The sequence below is a fragment of the Nyctereutes procyonoides genome, unplaced genomic scaffold (assembly GCF_905146905.1).
Source record: "Nyctereutes procyonoides isolate TBG_1078 unplaced genomic scaffold, NYPRO_anot_genome, whole genome shotgun sequence".
Classification (NCBI taxonomy): Eukaryota; Metazoa; Chordata; class Mammalia; order Carnivora; family Canidae; genus Nyctereutes; species Nyctereutes procyonoides.
In genome coordinates, this window is record NW_026575126.1 from 8,170,369 (window position 1) to 8,190,634 (window position 20,266).

A 20,266-nucleotide genomic window follows, 5' to 3' on the forward strand; every position below is an offset into this window, starting at 1 on the left:
TCAGCTGGGGTCCTGATCTCAGAGTCCTGAGACTGAGCCTCACATAGGGCTCTGCCCTCAGCAGAGAGTCTGCTTGAGGATTCTCTCTTCCCCTCCCTCTGCTCCCTCCATGCTCGCACTTGTTCTCTCTCGCTCTCTATCTCTCAAATAAAGTCTTTTAAAAAAATAAATAAAAATACTATGTAGGTCAGATCACATTAGTCTTGGCTTAAAACCTTTCATGAATTTCCAATTTCATTCAGAGAAAAAATCCAAGAACTTACACAGTTTTGACCTCATTCCCCTCTACCCCTCTCGTCCGTCACCCTGCTCCAGCCACACCAGCTCTCTTGCTGTTGCCAAACTTGTCAGGCATCCTCCCTCCCTAGGACATTTGAACTGGATGCTCCCCCAGAAATTGGCAGGGTTAATTCCTTCACTTTCTCAAATCTTTGCTGGAATGTCACCTTCTGCATGATACCTTTGTCACTCTCTATTTCGAATTGTAACCAGCCTCTGGTCCTCCTTATTCTCCCCTACTTTTCTTTTCCCATGGCGTTTATCACCCTCTATTTTATTTATGACATATGTTGCTTATTGTTTCTCCCTCCTCGATGTATGTTCCGTGCATTTGTTTTTTTTTTTTTTAATTTTTATTTATTTATGATAGTCACACAGACAGAGCAGAGACGAGAGAGAGAGAGAGAGGCAGAGACACAGGCAGAGGGAGAAGCAGGCTCCATGCACCGGGAGCCCGACGTGGGATTCGATCCCGGGTCTCCAGGATCGCCCCCTGGGCCAAAGGCAGGCGCCAAACCGCTGCGCCACCCAGGGATCCCCCCGTGCATTTGTTTTATTCATGTAAGTGCCTGACGGCAAAGCAGTGTCAGCAATGCCTGGCATATACTAGGTATGCAAGAAACAATTGACTGAATTATCATAAAAGAATATTTTCATTGTAATGTGTACAGCCTAAATGTATATTTATAAGCCATTATATTTCTAGTTATTACAAAGACATTGCTTGAGCTAGATTTTCTCTGCACCTAAAGATACTCCCACGTGATAAATGAGGAATCCCAAAAATGACATTAACTCTTTCAAGTCATCATGATGTAACTTTAAAAGGCTTCAACATGTTTGTTTTAAATATATATGTATTTAAATAATATATATAATATATTTATAAAGTTTACTTTTTCCTGCTAGGGTATCTTCTGAGATTTCTTTGGCTGAGTTTTATGCAATCTGTAGATATGGATATAGATGGTTCATTCCTGCATTCATGTATATCTATTTTAGGCCAGGCATTGTCCAAAGCACTGTGAAAATAAAGATTTCTAGGACATGGTCCCTGCTTATGAGGAGCCCAGAACTTCACAGTGGGAGAGACGAGGCTACAAATCATCACTTACAAACAACATAGAGTTTATAGCAGCAATTGGATTTGAATGCAATCTTAAAGGCCCAAGCAAAGGGCCATGGGTCGCAAATTTACTTTTGATCTGCTTATCATGTGACAAAATAGCATGGAACATTTAGAAAGGCATGGCATTTAAGAATGAGGTGATCTGGGATCTGAATCCCATACTTCATCATCTTACACTTTTTTAAATGTCTCTTTATTGAAGTTTAATATACATATAGGAAAGTGCATGTCCTATTTGTGCAGGTGCATGAATTTTCACAAGATGAGCATACCCACATAACCAAATCAAGGAGCAGCACATGAGCAAAATCCCCTGGGCCCTCGTTGAGCTCTCTCCCCTCTCACTTCACTCCCACCTGGGGAAGCACAGCCCTGGTTGCTAATGGCTAGGTTAGTTTTGTCTGTCTTTCTACTTTATATGAATAAAACCGTACAGCTTGTTATCTTTTCTGTCTGGTGCTTATTCAACATTCTGTTGGTGAGATGTGCCCATATTGCTACACGTTGCTATAGACTGTTGATTCTCATTGCTCAATGTATTCCATTTTGTGAATATAATTTATGTTTTACTGTTCATTAACACTGGAATAGTTTCCAGTTTGGGGCTATTTAGAATAATGCTTCTTGAAGATTCTAATACATAACTTTTGGTGAATGCACAAATACATATGTTCAGCTCTAGTAGTTATTTTCTAACAATTTTCCAAATTTACATCTCTCCAACAGTGTGAGTTCACATTACCCTACAGCCTCATTACCGCTGATATTTACATTTTTTTTTCAATTTAACCATCCTTGTGGGTATACGATGATATCACATAGTTCAATTTGCATATAAGTATTTTTTAAGATTTTATTTAACTATTCATGAGAGACAGAGAGAGAGAGAGGCAGAGACACAGGCAGAGGGAGAAGCAGGCTCCATGCAGGGAACCCAATGCGGAACTCGATCCCCGGTCTCCAGGATCAGGCCCTGGGCTGAAAGCAGACGCTCCACTGAGCCACCCAGGCATCCCTAATTTGCGTATTTTTGATGACTAATGAAATTATTACTTTTCATATATTTATTGCTCATTTGAAGTTGGATTTGGAGAGCCTCTTCTGTCCATTTTTCTATTGGATTGTCTTTTTCTTGATTTGTAAAAGTTCTTTATATGTTTGAGTCCTTTACTGAATGTATGCACGTAAATACATCTTCCTATTCAATAAAGTGCCTTTTGTTTTCATAATGGTGTCTTTGAGGAACAGACTTTCTTACTCTTGATGTAGTGTGATTCGTAATTCATTGTTTTAGTAACATAAATTTTTAACATAATTAACATAGGTTACTTGTGTCAAAGCTCCTCAATTAACTCTTATAAAGCCATTTTAAAAGATCACTATATGGAGCATGGACATGTATGTAATTACAGTGATGACAATGTTTCCGAAAAGCTATGTATCTGGAAAAAATGGAAGAGAACACAGCTTAAAAACACTTTTTAAGGGTGGTGAAGAAACATTGAAAGAAAGCCTATTTTTAAAACTTTCTAAGTGCTTTTTACCAATACATATTGCTATGAGTCATGTGCCTTTGTGTCCCCATCATAACAATCTTCCTCCACATGTCTACTTCTATCACGTTGCTAAAACAAAGTATTACATTTATCTCTACTTAATTATTACCAGCCCATCTCTGTCTACTAGGACAGTGAACCCCCTGAATCTTGTTCTTTGTATTCCCAGCTCCAGTCACAGGTCCGGAACATAAAAGGTTATTTTGTAATGTTTGACGCATGAATGCATTACTTGATGAATAGATAAATAAAAAGTATTTTTTCCCAAATCTTAGCTATTCTGTTTCTATATTTATACGCTTGAAATTTTCCTACTGCTTTCAGACATCATGGAAGAGTTTTTCAATCACTTACCTCTAACCTCCTCTAACTTAGGGGTTCCTAGCCACCTTTGAGATCCAGAACCCAAATGTCTAGCTCAGTTGCTGAGCCAGTGTAGGGAAAAGAAGTAGAGCATAGGGAAATTCTGCTTTGGCTAAAGAATTGTGTTACACACCATGACTTCAGCCTGCATTTACCCCAGATTTCCCAGATCAGTATGTATGAGCCACATTTACAAAAAAAAAAGCAAAAGCCTCAGAAAGACCTTCTAAGAAGAATCCATGTAAACAAGAGGCACATTTCCTGGGACAATACACACACATATTGTAGGTCTTAAATATTTAGGGGATTTTTTTCTGGGTAAGTGAAATATTTACAAATGGCCCAGGATACACACATGGCCCAGTTGCTTATTGTCCATCTGTACTCCTTACAGGCACTCTCCAGTGGAATGGAAGTTCCTGGACAGCCGTAATCATGTCTGTCTTCTTCCCTGCTGTATCCGAAAATCTAGCACACTCTCCCACTGTGGGAACAGAAGAGATGCTATCTGGTGACACCTGGCATGCACCAATCATCTTGATTGGTAAGAGCTTGCAGGAATGCATCCCCAAGGAAACAAGGAGTAAAGAGCCATGAACCTTTCATATACTCATCCCTAGAATTTCATACCAGGCAATGACATGAAAGCTTTCCCATGGCAATCATGTATTTGTTGATCCCTGTCCTTTCTCTTTCCCCCCTTCCAAAACATGAGCCCAGTTTTTAAGCACTGTACTTCCTCATACAGCCTTTCTCTACCTGGCCACAACTTCCTTTGCAAAAGTAATTCTGAATATCCTGCCTTTCATACAGCTGAAACACGCTGAAAAGCAGTGATTGCCAATGCATAAGTCTACTTGAAAACCTGCCGTATTTCCAGCTATAGGCGCACCTTGCTTTCTTGTGCTTTGCATATCTTGTGCTTTTTTACAAATTGAATGTTTAATGGCAACCCTGTGTCAAGCAAGTCTATTGGTGCCATTTTCCAACAGTGCTTGCTCACTTCTTGTCTCTGTATCATATTTTGGAAATTCTTGCAATATTTCAAGCTTTGTTATTATTATATTTGTCATGGTGATCTGTGATCGGTGATTACAACTCACTGAAAGCTCAGATGATGGTTAGTATTTTTAGCAATAAAGTATTTTTTAATTAAGGTACATAGGTTATTTTTTAGACATCATGCTGCTGCACACCTTTTTTTTTTTTAGAGATTTTATTTATTTATTCATGAGAGACAGAGTCAGAGACACAGGCAGAGGGAGAAGCAGGCTCCCCGTGGAGAGCCTGATGAGGAACTGGATCCTAGGACCCCAGGATCATGACCTGAGCTGAAGGCAGAGCTGAAGGCAGCCGCTCAACCGTTGAGCCACCCAGGTGCCCCTGTTGCACACTTTAATATGCATAAATATAACTTTAAATGCACTAGGAAAGCAAAAAGTTCATTTGACTTGCTTTATTGCAATATTCGCTTTATTGAGTCAGTCTAGAACAAAACCAGCAACATCTCTGAGGTATGCCTGGACTAGGTTTTTCAGACTTTCTAGACTATTTAGTGCAATGCAGTCTTTCTTATCCACTCATCTTTGTGTAAGTTGCCACCCTTGCCTGGATACACTAAAGCGCATTTAGGATTACATATCCATTTAGGTTACATTCCTTTCCAGGAGAAGATGTGAGCTGTGCTCTGTCAGATTCTTGTCTGCTGTAAAGGGTGACCTTGAAAGGTCCTGCAGGAAGTGGCCTCTTGCTTCACTTCAGCTGTGCTTCCTCACAAAGCAGGCTTCACACCACGGAGACCCTGGCACTTTTCAACTATTGTTGCACAGGGAAGGGACAATGCTTAACTATGGCCATAACCTGCTCTCATACAAGGTAAAGAATGTCAAAAGCTGCGATTGTAATTATGTGGCATATTTTGAAGGCAGAAATCAATTTCTATAGAACTGGAACACCTGCCTCATTTAATGCTGCCATATGACACCTGGTTTCACAAGTGTTCAGAAAACTTCATTTACTTTACAAGACTCGATTAAATCCACAGTCCCCTCCCTTGGGTAATACAAAGCTGCAGCTACAGTTAAGGCTTCAGTAGCAGTTGCTTGTGTGACAAGAAATAGAATCAAGGAAAGATCTGGGAAGATGAACATGAGATGGACATTCAGACACTGGTTTTTGGGAAACCGTTGCAGTGCTGTTTCTCCCCTTGGCCGATGTCAGTGGCCATCAGGGCCACCTTTTCTCTCACACACCCTCCCACAGTGTCAGGCCTTGCACAGTTAGAGGTTATATTCTCAGGGTGGCATGGACCATCTTTCAAACAGGCAGGGAAAGACATCTTAATGGGGGAAATGAGTCATCTTGGGAGCCAGGAGGAGGATGGGTACACCTTGATGATGGCCTGTTTCACAAGATTCTTTAATCTCAGGGCTGCCTTGGCGCACCATGCAGCCCCTGGGTGCTCCCATGGCTCAGGGCCCACTGACTGCACACCCTTTAGATGGAATTAATGATGGCACCCACACCTCCTACCAAGCTCATTTCCAATTCTCGGTCTCCTGCTCTCCACCACCACCACCCACTTGTCCCCTCCACCTTCCCTTTCCTCTCTGGGGGGTAGTGGGGGGGGCAGCGGCTAGTTAACTAGTTGACTATTTACTAATCCTTCTATTAATGAAGATTTCAGTCTCCCTCTAAAGACTTATCCTGAAATCCGTAGGGATCTGTGACCCTGACAAGGAAACAATTAGAAAGCAGCAAGCAAAAGTTTCCTGAAGGACAGACATACCCATCCCCGAGATCCGAAAAATTCTCTTAAGAGGGTGGACTGCACACCATGAAGCCCCTTCCTTTTCTCCTTACCTCCAGCTCCCCGTGAGGAAACATCGGTAACCTTAGGAATGAGAGGCAGATGCTGTAACGTTTAGGTTTCTGCCCCCCGGGGAGGGGGGGGCGCGGGAGTAAGTCTGGGGTTGTGGGGAGGCGTGGAGGGAGGGGGCACGTTCCTAGAGCCCCCGACTCTCGCTCAGGGCACCTGCTGGCAGGTGGCCGCGCCCCCGGCGGAGGTGTGACCCGCAGGGTGTGACGGCGAGCCCCCCGCCCCCGCGGCCCCCTGACCCCCCCTTCGCCCCCCCCCCCGCCCCCGCGCAGCGTGACTGGCCGCCGCCGCAGACCCCGCTCCGGGAGGCGCAGAGCGGGAGAGGCTCCGGGGCTGCTGCCTGGCGGCCGCCGCGCCTCCACCACCTCCGCCGCCGCCGCCGCCGAGCCTCCACCTCCAGCGCCGCCGAGCCTCCACCTCCAGCGCCGCCGAGCCTCCACCTCCAGCGCCGCCGAGCCTCCACCTCCAGCGCCTCCAGCGCCTCCACCGCCGCCGAGCCTCCACCGTCCCCGCTGCGCCGCCGCGCTGCCCGGGAGCCCCCCGGGAGCCCCCCGGGAGCCGCCGCTCCGAGCCCGCAGCTCCGCCAGGCGGGGGCGGCGGCAGCGCGGAGCGCACAGGCCCGGGAGCGGCGGAGGGGGCGGTGGCCTGGGCGCGCAGAGCCGCGCGGGGGAGCGTGTGCGCGTGAGCTCCGGCGCTGCACCGAGCTCGGCGGACCCCGCCAGCCGCAGCCCGGGGGCCGCAGCCCGGGAGCCTCCCCGCCGGGGCCCCGCGGCACGCGCGGCGCAGCCATGAACACCAACGATGCCAAGGAGTACCTGGCCCGGAGGGAAATCCCTCAGCTTTTCGAGGTAGGGGGCCGGGGCTGGCCGACGGCCGGGGGGGGGGGGGGGAGGCACCCCGGGGCGGAGGCGGAGGCGCGTGCGGAAGCTCGCCCTGCCCGTTGGTGCGGGTCCCCGTCCGAAGGCTCCGAAGCCGCATCTCGCGGATCAAGTTCGAGCCTCCCAGCAGGGCTCGGGCAGGAAGCAGGTTGCCCCCGGCGAACCCCTCGCGCGTGGGGGGGGGGCTGCGGGCGGGCCAGGTGGGTGCGCGGGCGCTCAGGCCCCCCGGGACTCGGAGCCCCGGGGTCGGGAGCCCGGGCCCCTCCGCGCGCCGAGGGTGAGGACCCCGCGGGGAGGGGACGTGGGGACGGAAGCAGCCGGAGCGGGGACAGCGCGGGGCACAGGGATGAGGATGAAGATGCACAAACCAAATCCGGACCCGTCGAGCGCAGCGGGTCGCCCGGGAGGCAGGGCCCCGCGCCGCGCTGCGCTCTCGGTGATCGAACTCCTGAGCACGTTTCCCGTGGCCTTGGCAGGGACCGTCCTCCCTCGTCGCCGTCCCCCCCCCCCCCCGCTGCAGCTTTGCCTGCCGCCCCCGACCCACCTGGACAGCGCGAGTCCGGGAGGGAGCGGCGAGGCGGGCGTGACTCCTGTTGCTCCGTCCTCGGACCGCAGCGCGGCAGCGTCTACACCGGGGACCCGGGGGATGGGGAGCACTTCGGGGACGTGGGAGAGGCGGCTTGAGCCATGAACTGGGGGGAACCCTGTTCTAGACCAGAGCCGACGTCGCGGAGCGTTTTGCCTCTTTCCCTTCTCTTTCTATTTGAATTTCGAAAAATTACTGGATTCTAGGTGCTTTGGGTTAGAAACAAAACAAAACAAGGAAGCGAGCCAAGCTTCATCGATGGAGCCCTGAAAGGTGAATTCCATTCACTGCAAACCTGCCCCCCCACCCCGTTTCTGAAAGATAGTAGACTGTAGACTGATCCAGTAAAACCAGGGATCATGAATTGTTCTTTCTCGTGTTCTGCTAAAAGGAATTTTAAGACACCATCTGGGAAAAGAATTTGATGCCTCTTTTCCCAAATTATCTTTAAAATGGGCCACCATCATTGCAGATCTTCATTTTCTCTCACCTCTGTAAGCCACCGGTTTCAGGTTGGTCTGAAGCCAAGATTTCCAGGTAAACCACACTGAGCACAAGCCTGGTTTGTGAAACCCAAATCTAGCAAGTGTGTTACTCATGCTTGAAAAAAATGGGAGAGGTGTTGCATAAGGACAGGTCTTGGGGTAGGTAGGATTCTTAAAAAGTTTTTTTTTTTTTTCATTTTCAAAAAATGAATATGGAGCTGAAGAGCTGAAGGTTATGACATAAAAACTGCTGTGATCAATGTCATTTCTATACTTCTAAGAACAATTAGAAACATCTGCAGGAGTGTCACCTGATTGCAAAGTGCTTCTTAATAGTATGTCTGTTTTCTTTATAAATGTGGGCGCTGTTTTTCCTCCTTGGTAACCACAGAGATTTTTTTTTAGTTTGTTCATGAAAATCTATACTGTGTATGCAAATAGATGATGGCAGGCATTGTTCAGGTATTATGCATTTTGTTTTGTTTTGTTTTTCTGCATGTGAATGGAACGTTTTAAAATAGTGGTACCCAGTAAAGGAAGTCCACTCCCTTAGGTAAAATGCAGTAATACAATGTACTTAAATGCAATCCTGGACAATTGGAAGATGGAAAAAGACTGCTGCTGACCTCCAAAGGCTCCATCCTACCAGGGAGAATCTAGGCTTTATCCAGAACAAGACAGAAGTAAAACCTGCCAGTTGCCATGGGATAAATATAGACAGTAAAACCAAATACTTTGCTTCCAAACTGAATTTCTTTCTGTCAAACCATAATAATGGTAGGCCAAGTTTCTAAGTTATATGGAATTTATCAATCAGGTATCTGTCAAACCAAAAATATTGTCCTCGGTGTAGATTTCAGACACCACGATGGGCCAAGTAATTGATTATTGAATCTACATATTGTCAAACAACTAGATGTATCTAACTGACCTTTTCAGATCTTCTCCTCACTTGAGACATCATATGCATTAAATGGGATACCTCTGGTAGGTTCAAGTTTGAAACGTGTTTCCATTTTTAGATTAAATGTTTAAAATAAAAACTACTTTCCCCTGATATTGTCATGATTCCTTGACTCTAACCTCAGGGGGTATGTATTGATCTTACATTACTGTACCTTAGAGTAGAGATTTAGCAATTAATTTGAATTCTGGTGAAAGTCAAATTAGATTATTCAGGTTCTCAAAGGATTAACTCAAAGAGACTGAATAATAACGTCGTCGGCTGGTTGGCTATCTTGGATCCCTGATGGTGGCTGACTATTTGAAGGGTTAAAATTATCCATGAAGGAGTGGAACTCATTCCTTCTAAAATCAGTACACTTTGGGGAGTCAGATTTCTTTAAGGAAGCTGGAAATGTGTATTTTCCAGTAAAAAAAAAATTCATTGAATATGTTCACTCATTTTAGTTAATAATAGGAATTTAAAAAGAGAAAACTTGACTGATTCATATTGTAGTTGGATTATGTATGGGCACAGATAATGTGGCATTTTATTTTTATTCCATATCATACTTTTGCAAGATATGTAGAGAGGAATATGTGAGTTTTGGAATAAAAAAACACTGAGTTGGAATCTTGGGCCTCCAAGTTTCCAGCTCAATAACCTTGATCAACTCATTAACATCTCTGAGCCATGGTTTCCTAATCTATAAAATGGGGGTAATAATACCACATAGGGCTGAAGAGTGCATTGGGTGAGCTAAGGCACAGAGTAAGCACTGCCACTGTTAATTATATTAATATAGGAATGTGAGGAGTTAAACACAATGTGTGTGTGTGTCTGTGTGTGTATGTAACACAGGTCTTGACACACAAACTGAATGTGGATGCCCAGATTGGTTTTTTCCTCTCGCTCTGCAGTTGAACTCCTCTGAGCGCTCCAGCCCACGCTATTTGGGATTTGAGAGAACGAATGCACCTAGAAAGAGCAAATTGCACAATAATAATTTGAAAATAAAATACTGTATTTGACAAAGATGTCAGCCTTTAAAGGGTGTGTGTGTGTGTGTGTGTGTGTTGTACATTGATAATGTATGTTGGTGATAATAATCCTCTATGCTTTTTCCATGAAATACTGTAAAGGAAAATATTCTGCACATCACTCCAGTTCCCAGGAGTCACCATTTCCAAATTTGTAGCATTTTTAGAAATTAGTACATGTGACACACTGGACACCAGGCTTTCCTCTGTAACTTCAATGGATATTGTGGACATTATATATCAAATAGCATTTTTTTAAAAGTCTCAGACTATGTTTTGAGTAAAAATTTTTTCCTAATTAGAAAATAGTCCAATATGCAACCTCCAATGTGCCAGGGACAATGTCAGGAGCTAGAGACTGAAAAATAAAAAAGACCCAATCCGGGTTGTTGAAGAGTTTATAGTTTAGAACATGAGGCCAATACATAAACTGATGGTTTCAGTATAAAATGACAGGCAAGATGGTTTTTTTCTGGGTAATGTGGAATGCAAAGGAAGAGGTCCACAAACCTACCTGGGAGCTTAGGGGAGGCCTCCTGATAATAATAATGTTACCAAAACCCACCAACATCTATTGCATATTTACTATGTGTCAGGCCCTCAATATGCACTTTACAAATATTACATTTTTAATCCTTAAAAAACTCTATGAGGAAGATAAAACTTCATTTTGCCAATGAAGAAATTGAGGTATAGAGCCCATAAGAATGGGTTGGAATAAGATAAATAATGACTGGAGCATATTTACACACTACACTTTATCTCGCTTTGATAGGGCTCCTCCGTTTTAAGCCATGTAGTCTGACTTGTTTAAAAGGCAGAGAATGGTGAGCTGGAAACTTATGGTCAAGAAGTCAGGGGTTATCTTAATTACTCAGCAGGTCATAATTTCAGTTGTTTACTTAGGACAGAAACAACCCAGAATTTAAAGATAGGACATACAACCATTTTAACAAAGGTGGTTTTAAAGCCTATTTTATATGGGTGTATTTTGTTGTTGTATTTCAGAGCCTTTTGAATGGACTGATGTGTTCTAAGCCCGAAGACCCAGTGGAGTACTTGGAAAGCTGTTTACAGAAAGTCAAGGAATTAGGCGGCTGTGACAAGGTGAAATGGGACACATTTGTCAGCCAGGAAAAGAAGACCCTACCTCCACTCAATGGAGGGCAGTCGAGGAGATCCTTTCTAAGAAATGGTAATGTATATGTAGAATAATGGTTTATAGTTATAATGGTTTTCTTTAAAACACACCATGTAGACTGTAGGCAGTTATTTATTAGGTTTCCAAAAGCCTAGAAAGACATTGGCCCTGGAACATGATTAATCTCTCTGCTCTGAATTCTAATCACCTTTGTGATAAGACAAACAAAATCACATGCCACTGTCCAGCATTTCCATAAAGGCTTAATGAAATTTTGTATTTCTGACTTCATTATTTTACAAAATGAATTGCATTAGCAAACTATGAATTTTTCTTAAAATTGCAAATAAGAATCTCCCAAATAAATGGATAGACCAAATAGCTGTTATGTAACAATTCAACATTTTTTTTTATTAGCTGGGAAGAGTGTGGTGTAATATGTTTAAAAACTCAAAGTCCATATTAATGCCTCTGCATAAATGCATGTAAAGTTTATACTAGCTTATCCAACGAGCATTTATTAATGAGGAATGCAATATATTAGATTGGGCATTTAGATGCTATAAAAGAAGTAGAAGACGTGAACTTGTCTAGCAATTTTAAGAATAGTTTGGAACTGAGAATTAGAGTTCAGTAGAGGAGATTCGTGGTATATTCTGATAGCTTTCTGAATTACATGTTTATCCAAATTAGTGGTTCAACATCAGCCAAAGCCTTTTAGGCTCTGGTTGAAATTGACAAGAACAATAGTATGTGCAAAATGGAATCATTTTCAATCAGGGGAAACTATATTTATTCTTTCCCAGTGGGCAAGATCATTATATTTTCAAAATTCACATCACTTTCAAAAATAGTACTATGAAAAGTTTTAGCTATACAGACAGAATATGAAGTATTTATAATACAAGTATTACAAGTATTTGTACCAAATAAAGAGAGACATAAACTTCAGTTTAATTAGTATGCCCCACTTAGATTTTTTTTGAATGCAGCATGGAGAAAAGTCATGGTGTGTTAATTTTTAAGAAACACAAGCAGGAAGGATAAGCAGAACTAACATTTTCTCAGAAGTATCTCTGGAGAATCCTTCCCTATCCATGTGGGAATCATCACTAGTTGATACAGGCCTGAATGCTCAAGTGCCAGTTACCTCTGAGATTCAGTCAATTTATGCTTTGGTGAATCAAATTATGTCTTCATGGGCTTGAAGAGTTCATATACCTTCCACAAACAAATGGCTAACTTACTTCCCTGGGTGTTGTCATACTGTTAGAATCTGGCTCGGGGTTCAATACGCACTCCATGCCCTTGTTAAATCAAGTGAGATTAGTATGGGGAATCCTTTCTAGACCTTAAGGCGCTAACAAACCTTAGGTATTACTGAATCTCGTCTAAAATATTTTTACATTTTTAAGTTTAAATCTAAGAGGATATAATATTACCTTAGCCCAAAAGCTGCTGTCAGACTGGGTATGAAAAGTGACTTTTGCAACAAGATAAAATCCAAATGCTTCCATTTCATACTATTACTTGGCTTGATTATACACAGAAGCCAGGCAGGCCAATTGTATAATAGACAACAGTGGGGACTGCGGTCAAATTAGAGAGAATAGTCATTGTCTAAAGGCAGTCATGTACAAATTTTAGAAACACACTGAGCTGAACAAAACACATCTCTGGGGCTATATTGGGCCTACAAATGACCAGTTTGGAACTCCTGATTTAGCAGGATAAGCTAAAACAGGAATGGAAAATGTAGGTCTAACTGTCATTAGAATTAAAACTGTTTGTTAATTTTAGAATCTCCATGTCTACTAATACTTTACCAGAATTCCTTCTCAGAGGTCTTCTAATTAATCTATGTACAAATAGAACCATTCAATATACAATGATGACTGTCTTATTACATGCTGAAAGATGGAAAATGGTTTTTAAATTGACTTTTCTGTAAAAATAACATTTTATGATATGCTTTACTTGTGCTTTGTAAATTTTAGCTATAATTTATGGAATAGATTATTAAATTAAAGAAAACTGATAACTTCCCAGTAACTTAAAGCATCATGATTATTTTTAGAAATAAAAAGTGATTCATGCATATTTTGCTGAAATACTGGCATAGCTATGCTAATATGTAATTATCATGAAAAATTATTCTGTGAATTAAAACATTTTAATCATTTAGGCAAATTACTTTTATACATCATTTCATACATAAAAATATGATAAAAAGCAAGGATAAATTATTGACTGAAAGGATTTTACTATCAATGTGAGATAAGCATCCATATTTTTATGTCATATGTATACAATTGAACAAATAGTTGCAGATAAGGGGTCTAATCCCATAGCGCCAAATGTCCATAAAGCTTCTGTTCTGTCATCGTATACTCAACATGTTTAAAAAGCAATCATAGCATATTTGCTTCAAAACCAGCACTCCTTTCTTTCCTTATTTTGATGAAGTCAGTCTATGAGTCAGTTGAGCATTATAAAAACCATTTATTAATATAAATAATAGTGAAAGGGAATATAAGGGAAGGGAGAAGAAATGTGTGGGAAATATCAGAAAGGGAGACAGAACATAAAGACTCCTAACTCTGAGAAACGAACTAGGGGTGGTGGAAGGGGAGGAGGGCGGGGGGTGGGGGTGAGTGGGTGACGGGCACTGAGGGGGACATTTGACGGGATGAGCACTGGGTGTTATTCTGTATGTTGGTAAATTGAACACCAATAAAAAATTAATTTATTAAAAATAAAAAAATAATAACCATTTATTGAACACTGCTATTTGTCAGACATTCTTTTAAGACTGAGGATATAGCCAGTGACAAAGAACAAACATGGTACCTGCCTTCATGGAGTGCTGTAGAGGGTATTATGCTAAATAAAATAAGTCAGTTAGAGAAAGACAAATACTATATGATCTCATTCACATGTCGGATTTAAAACAAAGCAAATGAGCAAACAAACAAAAAACCAGAATCCTAAATACAGAAAATAAACTGAGGGTTGCCAGAGGGGAGATTGGGAGGGGGGAGGAATGAGTGAAGTAGACAAAGGAGATTAAGAGTAACTTACCTTGATGGGCACTGAGAAGTGTATAGAATTATTGAGTCATTACATTGTACACCTGAAATTAATATAATGCTATGTTAATTATACTTCAGTTAAAAATAAAATATTAGAAGAAATGCTTTGGTAATACTATAGGAGTGTAGAGAGTGAACACCCTATATAGGTATGAAATATATGTATCATATATATATATATACACACATATATTTATATGTATATAGTATGTATACATAACAGTTTGGTATAGACTATAATGCTGAGGTTATTTTTAAAGAATTTGTGTAAGATGATGTTAATCAGGAAATATTGTTGAAACAAAAATAATGAAATTGGCAATCATTTTGATGATAGAATAAAAAACATTGGTGGTGAAAAAATATATATATATATATAATTAAAAGCCCAGTCGGTGCTCTTTGAAGTACCATATGCTGTAGGATCAACCATATAAACAGGGGAGTGGATCCAAGGTAAGGCTGGGGTTCAAGGTAGGCTTCCTGGAAGAAGTGATATGCTAGTGCTTGGAGACAGAAAGCTAAGTGGGTGTTAGCTAGAGAAGGATGGAAGAGTTTGAGTATATACCAGGGAATAGAGAACAGGAGTTTCTGACATTGAGGAAGAGGCTACGGTATAGACAGTAATAACAGAAGCCCACCATTTCTGGAGCAGAAGAGAGAAGGCAGGAAACTATATGAAATGCAGTGTGTTCCTTATTTATTTAAACTTGAAATCTGGTAATTGTTTTTGTAATGTCACCTCCTTTCATGTCACAGATCCCAATCCTAACCGTGTTCTTTGTATCTCACCACTCGTGTCCATTTCCTGTGCTACCCCCTTAACCGAAGCCCTCATTTCTCACCTGTGCATTACAGTACCTGAGTCCTAGCTGCTATTCTTTCTGCCCCCATCTCCCAAATCAAATCCCTTCTAACCACCACCAGATTAATCTTCCTAAAAAACATATTTTGTATTTAATTATGTCCCTACTTTACCCCCCCCCCCCCCGCCAAAAAACTTCTCTGCTGGCTTTCTACCAGGTTAATAATGCTAAACCCTTTACTCTGGTGGTTAAGTTCCTCCACCCTATAGCCACACCTGCCTACCCATCTTCTGGTTTTTCTCTATGGGAAACCATCTGTTCTCTGTTACCAATTCAACAAATATTTATTGGACACTACGTGCCAACCATAGTTCTAAATCCCAAGGATACAGTTCCAGATAAGTAAGGTCCCTGCTTCATGGAACTGAACATTCTAATGGGAAAAGACAGTGAATGGAGACCTTTCAAATTGTGAAGTAGTAGATGCTTCACAGAGCGACTTAGAGTGATATCCTTGAAATTAGGTGACTACTCGAAATTAAAAAGTCAGTGAAGTCCCCTTATAGGAGGTTTCATGTGAGCTGAAGTGTGAAAGGCAAGCAGAGCATTTCGGGCAGTGGATTGTGGGGACAAGATTGGAAGCAGGCAGATCAGTAAAGAGTGTTACAGTTGTCCAGGTAAATGCTGGTGGCTTGGGCAAGAGTTGTGATAGTGGAGTTGGAGAAAAGTTTGGGTATTTGGGATATGTTTTGGATATAAAATCTATGGCAATAAATGTGAAGAATAAGGGAAGAAAATAATTGAGGATAATGCCTTGAGTTTTGCCCTGTGTTAGGGGAAGCCATTTGATTTCAAGGCAGACCAGGATACTGTTGCCAGTGCCTTTCCTATCATAAACCCTTCCCATAGTTTTCTAAAGAATATCCACTATTATTGCAGATGACTCTACTCCTTTCTTGGAACTGAAGTGAGTCCAGTGGGTCAGTAGTCAATGACCTCATCTATTGTGTCAACAGAGCACGAGAAGTTCTACCTATCAATATCCCAGAAAGAGATATGAGCACAATGACGTGCTGAAATCCAGTAGTCCCCATAGCCAAGTCACTCATGGAAAGCCAAGTGGCCTCCTGTTTCTTTTATGCAGTGCCTGTTGGGTAGTTAGGGCTTCTCTTTGTCTCCTGGGATACTGACTCATGGGTTGAGGACAGAAGGAGCCATGAACTACAAGAACCAAGGCTGAGCCTCGAACAACATGGGAATTAGCAGCTGTGTAAGGTTGGGAGAATTGTGAGGTTGTATACTACACAACCCCAGCGAGCACTGTTTGCAGAGATCAGGGTATATAAAAACTACCAAACAAGATTAAGCAGTACTTAAGCGGGTTCCTTCGGAACAGGGTTTGGCAAATTATAACCCACCTACTGAGTCTGGCTCCTTATCTGTTCTTATAAAGTTTTGTTGGAACACAAACTCATCCGTTGTTTATGACCACTTTCCTGCTACATGACCAAGTTGGGTATGAGACTGTGCAAAGTTCAAAATACTGAATGGCCGATTAAGGAAAAATTTGCAGATCACTTACAGGATGGGGTCTCCTTCCACTTGAAAAAAATCGAACTCATTTAGTTTGAAAAATTCCCTCCACTGATTGGCTAAGTACAAAAAAATGTTTTATTATGCTTTTTTTTTCCCGTTTCAAAGTTATCTTACTCTTTTGCAGTAATGCCTGAAAATTCCAACTTTCCATATCGGCGGTATGATCGGCTCCCTCCAATCCATCAATTCTCCATAGAAAGTGATACGGACCTCTCTGAGACTGCAGAGTTAATTGAGGAGTATGAGGTTTTTGATCCTACTAGACCTCGACCAAAAATCATTCTTGTCATAGGTATGAGGACAGAAAGCAAAAGTCTTATAGTCTTGCTATCTTTGCTTGTATATTTACATCTCAAGAAATTATGTTAATTATGTGTATTTGCAAATACTAAGTTGGGTAAAGACAAACAATAGAAACAAAAGCTCAAGAGACAGTAGATATAAATATTTTAGCATACTTTTCAATAAAACAGAATTGTTATAATTATATAATGCCTATTGCACTTTTATAGAATCTCATTACAATGTCCTAGAAATTCTCTATCATGAATTGAAAGTATTAATTTCTTCAAGATTTATTGTCCTCTGGTTTTATCTGTTTAACTTTTAACATAGAAACTGAATCCATTAGAAGTTTTCTTTCTTTCTTTTTTTTTTTTTTAAGATTTTATTATTTATTTGACACAGAGAGAGAGCGTGCGAGACCAAGCAGGGGGAGCGGCAGGCAGAGGGAGAGGGAGCCTGATGTGTGTGGGGCTCTCTCCCAGGATTCTGGGATCATGACCTGAGCCAAAGGCAGATACTTAACCACTAAGCCACCCAGCTGACTCCCATTTGAAGTTTTCTAAACATGATGTGTCTTTTTCCTTTCTAATTCAACAAAATGAATTTTTATTCACTATTAACTTTAGAGGGTAAGAATAATAATTATGATAATATGTTGGTAAAGACTCATATAAGTGAGTCTTCCGTATGGCAAACTGGCACCTAAAATAAAATCTAAGTTTTGATGTTTAAGACAAGCAAATCCCATGTTACACATCACATAACATCTGAGTATCAGTCAAAATAATAACAACAGTTGATTTTTAACATTGCTTACTATGAATGAGTATGAAAATACCAGTCTGATTTCAATTCACGAGGAATGGATATGGAAAATGGTGGAAGTCTTTTTGCAAAACGCATTGTTGACCATTCTCGCAACTTCCAACTTCCTCAAACTCTGTAAAAATCAATGAGGAGACCTGTGAACATGCAGTATGTTGTCATTGTCTCACGTTCCAGTTTGACTCAGCTTTCACAGATAACCAAAAGTGAAAATCGAGTGTGACGTGTTCAGAGCTCTTCTCGTCAGTAATGTTGTTAACAGAGGGCAGATTGCATGCAGCCCCCATGCAAAGAAGTACTGTTTCTGGAAGATGCACTGATGACGGCAACTGGCAGATAAGCAGGCAAATCAACACACCAAGCTGTAACAAGAATTTAAGTTCACCAGACTAGAAGAAGTGACATTGGTCCATCTCTCAGTGTAATGAAAATGAAATTCCAAAGATATTTGGCACTGAATTAAGGTAGTATCGTAGGTAGAAAATATAACAACTGGCTTTCTAAAAGTCATTATTCTTATGGCATATGGTAGCCACCATTATGCCATAAATCTCTGTTCTTGAAAAGTGTGTGTGTGTGTATGTGTGTGTGTGTGTGCACACTTAAAAGTTTGAGGTTCGGGGCACCTGGGTGGCTTAGTGGTTGAGCATCTGCCTGCGGCTCAGGTCATGATCCCAGGGTCCTGGGATTGAATCCCGCATCAGGGTGCCCACAGGGAGCCTGCCCCTCCCTCTGCCTATGTCTGCCTCTCCCTCTGTGTCTCTTGTGAATAAACAAAATCTTAAATTTTTTTTAAAGTTAGAGATTATTACTTAGAAGATGAAGAAATGCTTTATTAAAACATAGAGCTACAGGTGAAGAAATTATTTCGCCATTTTAGGATGAAATATTCTTTCAGTTTTATTTTCTTGTTGCTGTTCTCAAATGTTGGTGATTATTAATAGGATGAACAAATGGAGGTGTGATTGTCCATGAAAAAGGCGGAATACCAAAATGCTCTTCTGTAAAACACATATATGAATTTTTTGTGCGTTGTGAATTTTATATGAAAATGTCTAAAATATTTCAATAAACTAAGGTCTTTGGAGAAAATACAAATGCTTCAAAAAAGAACTCCACAGTTCTTTCTTACTCAGTAAAATCAATTGGCTTCCCAAGAGTGAGATTCTGGTTTTAGACTTACACACTATAAAATTGTATGTATTCCAAGAATGATGCAGAACCAATGAGTGTAAATAACTTTTAGATTTTAGAGCATTGAGATATGAGAGGAAAGGAAAAAACCGAACCTTAGGTTATCTGAGAGAATTGGAGCAATTTAATGACCTTTGAGGAATTATAATTGTACCCGAACCTTACAAATGTTTATTGGTATCAGGTAAAAAAGGAATGGAAGAGGTACAGATACCCACATGGTATTATATTCAAATAAAATTTCCTTTGTGGTGATGCAGAATTTTTTTAAAGCTAGAGATCTTGTTACAGACATGAATCTCTCTTATACTAATGTAATTATAAAATCTAAGAGTTAGATGGATCCTAATATTTTTAAGTATTAGAGATAAATAAATGGAACCAAATTAAGCTCACTTTGGTTTCAGAGAGAAAATGTGAAACCAATTTGTTCGTCAAACCCATTTAATAAATTAATACTATTCCTCCTTAATTGTTCTAATCATATATTTGTGTTGTCTGCTATTTGCTTCTATTAGTTGACAAAAAAAATTGGTGTGCTATAACTTTCTTAGCATGCTTGATTTTTTTTAATTCAGTGGGATTTATAATCTCTTATAAATGAAGTTTGATAGTTTGTGATATAAAGTGTGGCAATATGGTTTATGAAAGATAACTTTCATTCTTCAAGGATCAAATCTTCTTAAATTTGATGGGGTTATTCATGTAATTTTTTACTTCAAGCCAACCCATGAACTGCATTATAGGTTAATAAGCCAGAAGCAGCTATTTAGAGCCAAAACTTAATTTTGATTTGCAAAGTAATGAATTTAATCAAGTAGTAGTTGATAATGTTAAATCTAATAGGATAGGATTTAGAGTTTCTTAGAAAGAAAATGGTTAAAAATGTAAACAAATTCCTATCCTAAGTTTAATAAAGCAGTAAAAAAGGTGAAAGCCACATGTTATCAGGTTTATTATTTGGTATTGGGGTTAAGAAGTGATTCTCATTAGTTGATCTTAGAATTCTGAACTTTGAAATTTTTATATTTTATTTATTTTTTAAAGATTTGCTTATCTATTTAAGACACACACAGAGTGAGCAGAGGGAGAGGGAGAAGCAGACTCCTTGCTGAGCAGCGCGCCTGACATGGGACTTGATCGCAGGACCCTGAGATCATGACCTGAGTCAAAATCAACAGTCAGACACT

General features: G+C 40.9%; 1 protein-coding gene across 2 annotated transcripts in view; it reads left to right on the forward strand.

Annotated features, from left to right (window-relative positions):
- Window positions 1–6,892: 6,892 nt before the first annotated feature.
- The window catches only part of AK5 (adenylate kinase 5), a 234,703-nt gene continuing 221,329 nt past the window's right edge, over window positions 6,893–20,266 (forward strand). The window contains exons 1-3 of one of the 2 annotated variants that reach the window (XM_055340988.1): window positions 6,893–7,053; window positions 11,146–11,332; window positions 16,897–17,064. In XM_055340988.1, the coding sequence (XP_055196963.1) occupies window positions 6,994–7,053; window positions 11,146–11,332; window positions 16,897–17,064 (415 nt within the window). In that variant the 5' untranslated portion in view covers window positions 6,893–6,993. The remainder of the gene's footprint in view (window positions 7,054–11,145; window positions 11,333–16,896; window positions 17,065–20,266) is intronic. The other variant, XM_055340989.1, reaches the window with a different exon arrangement.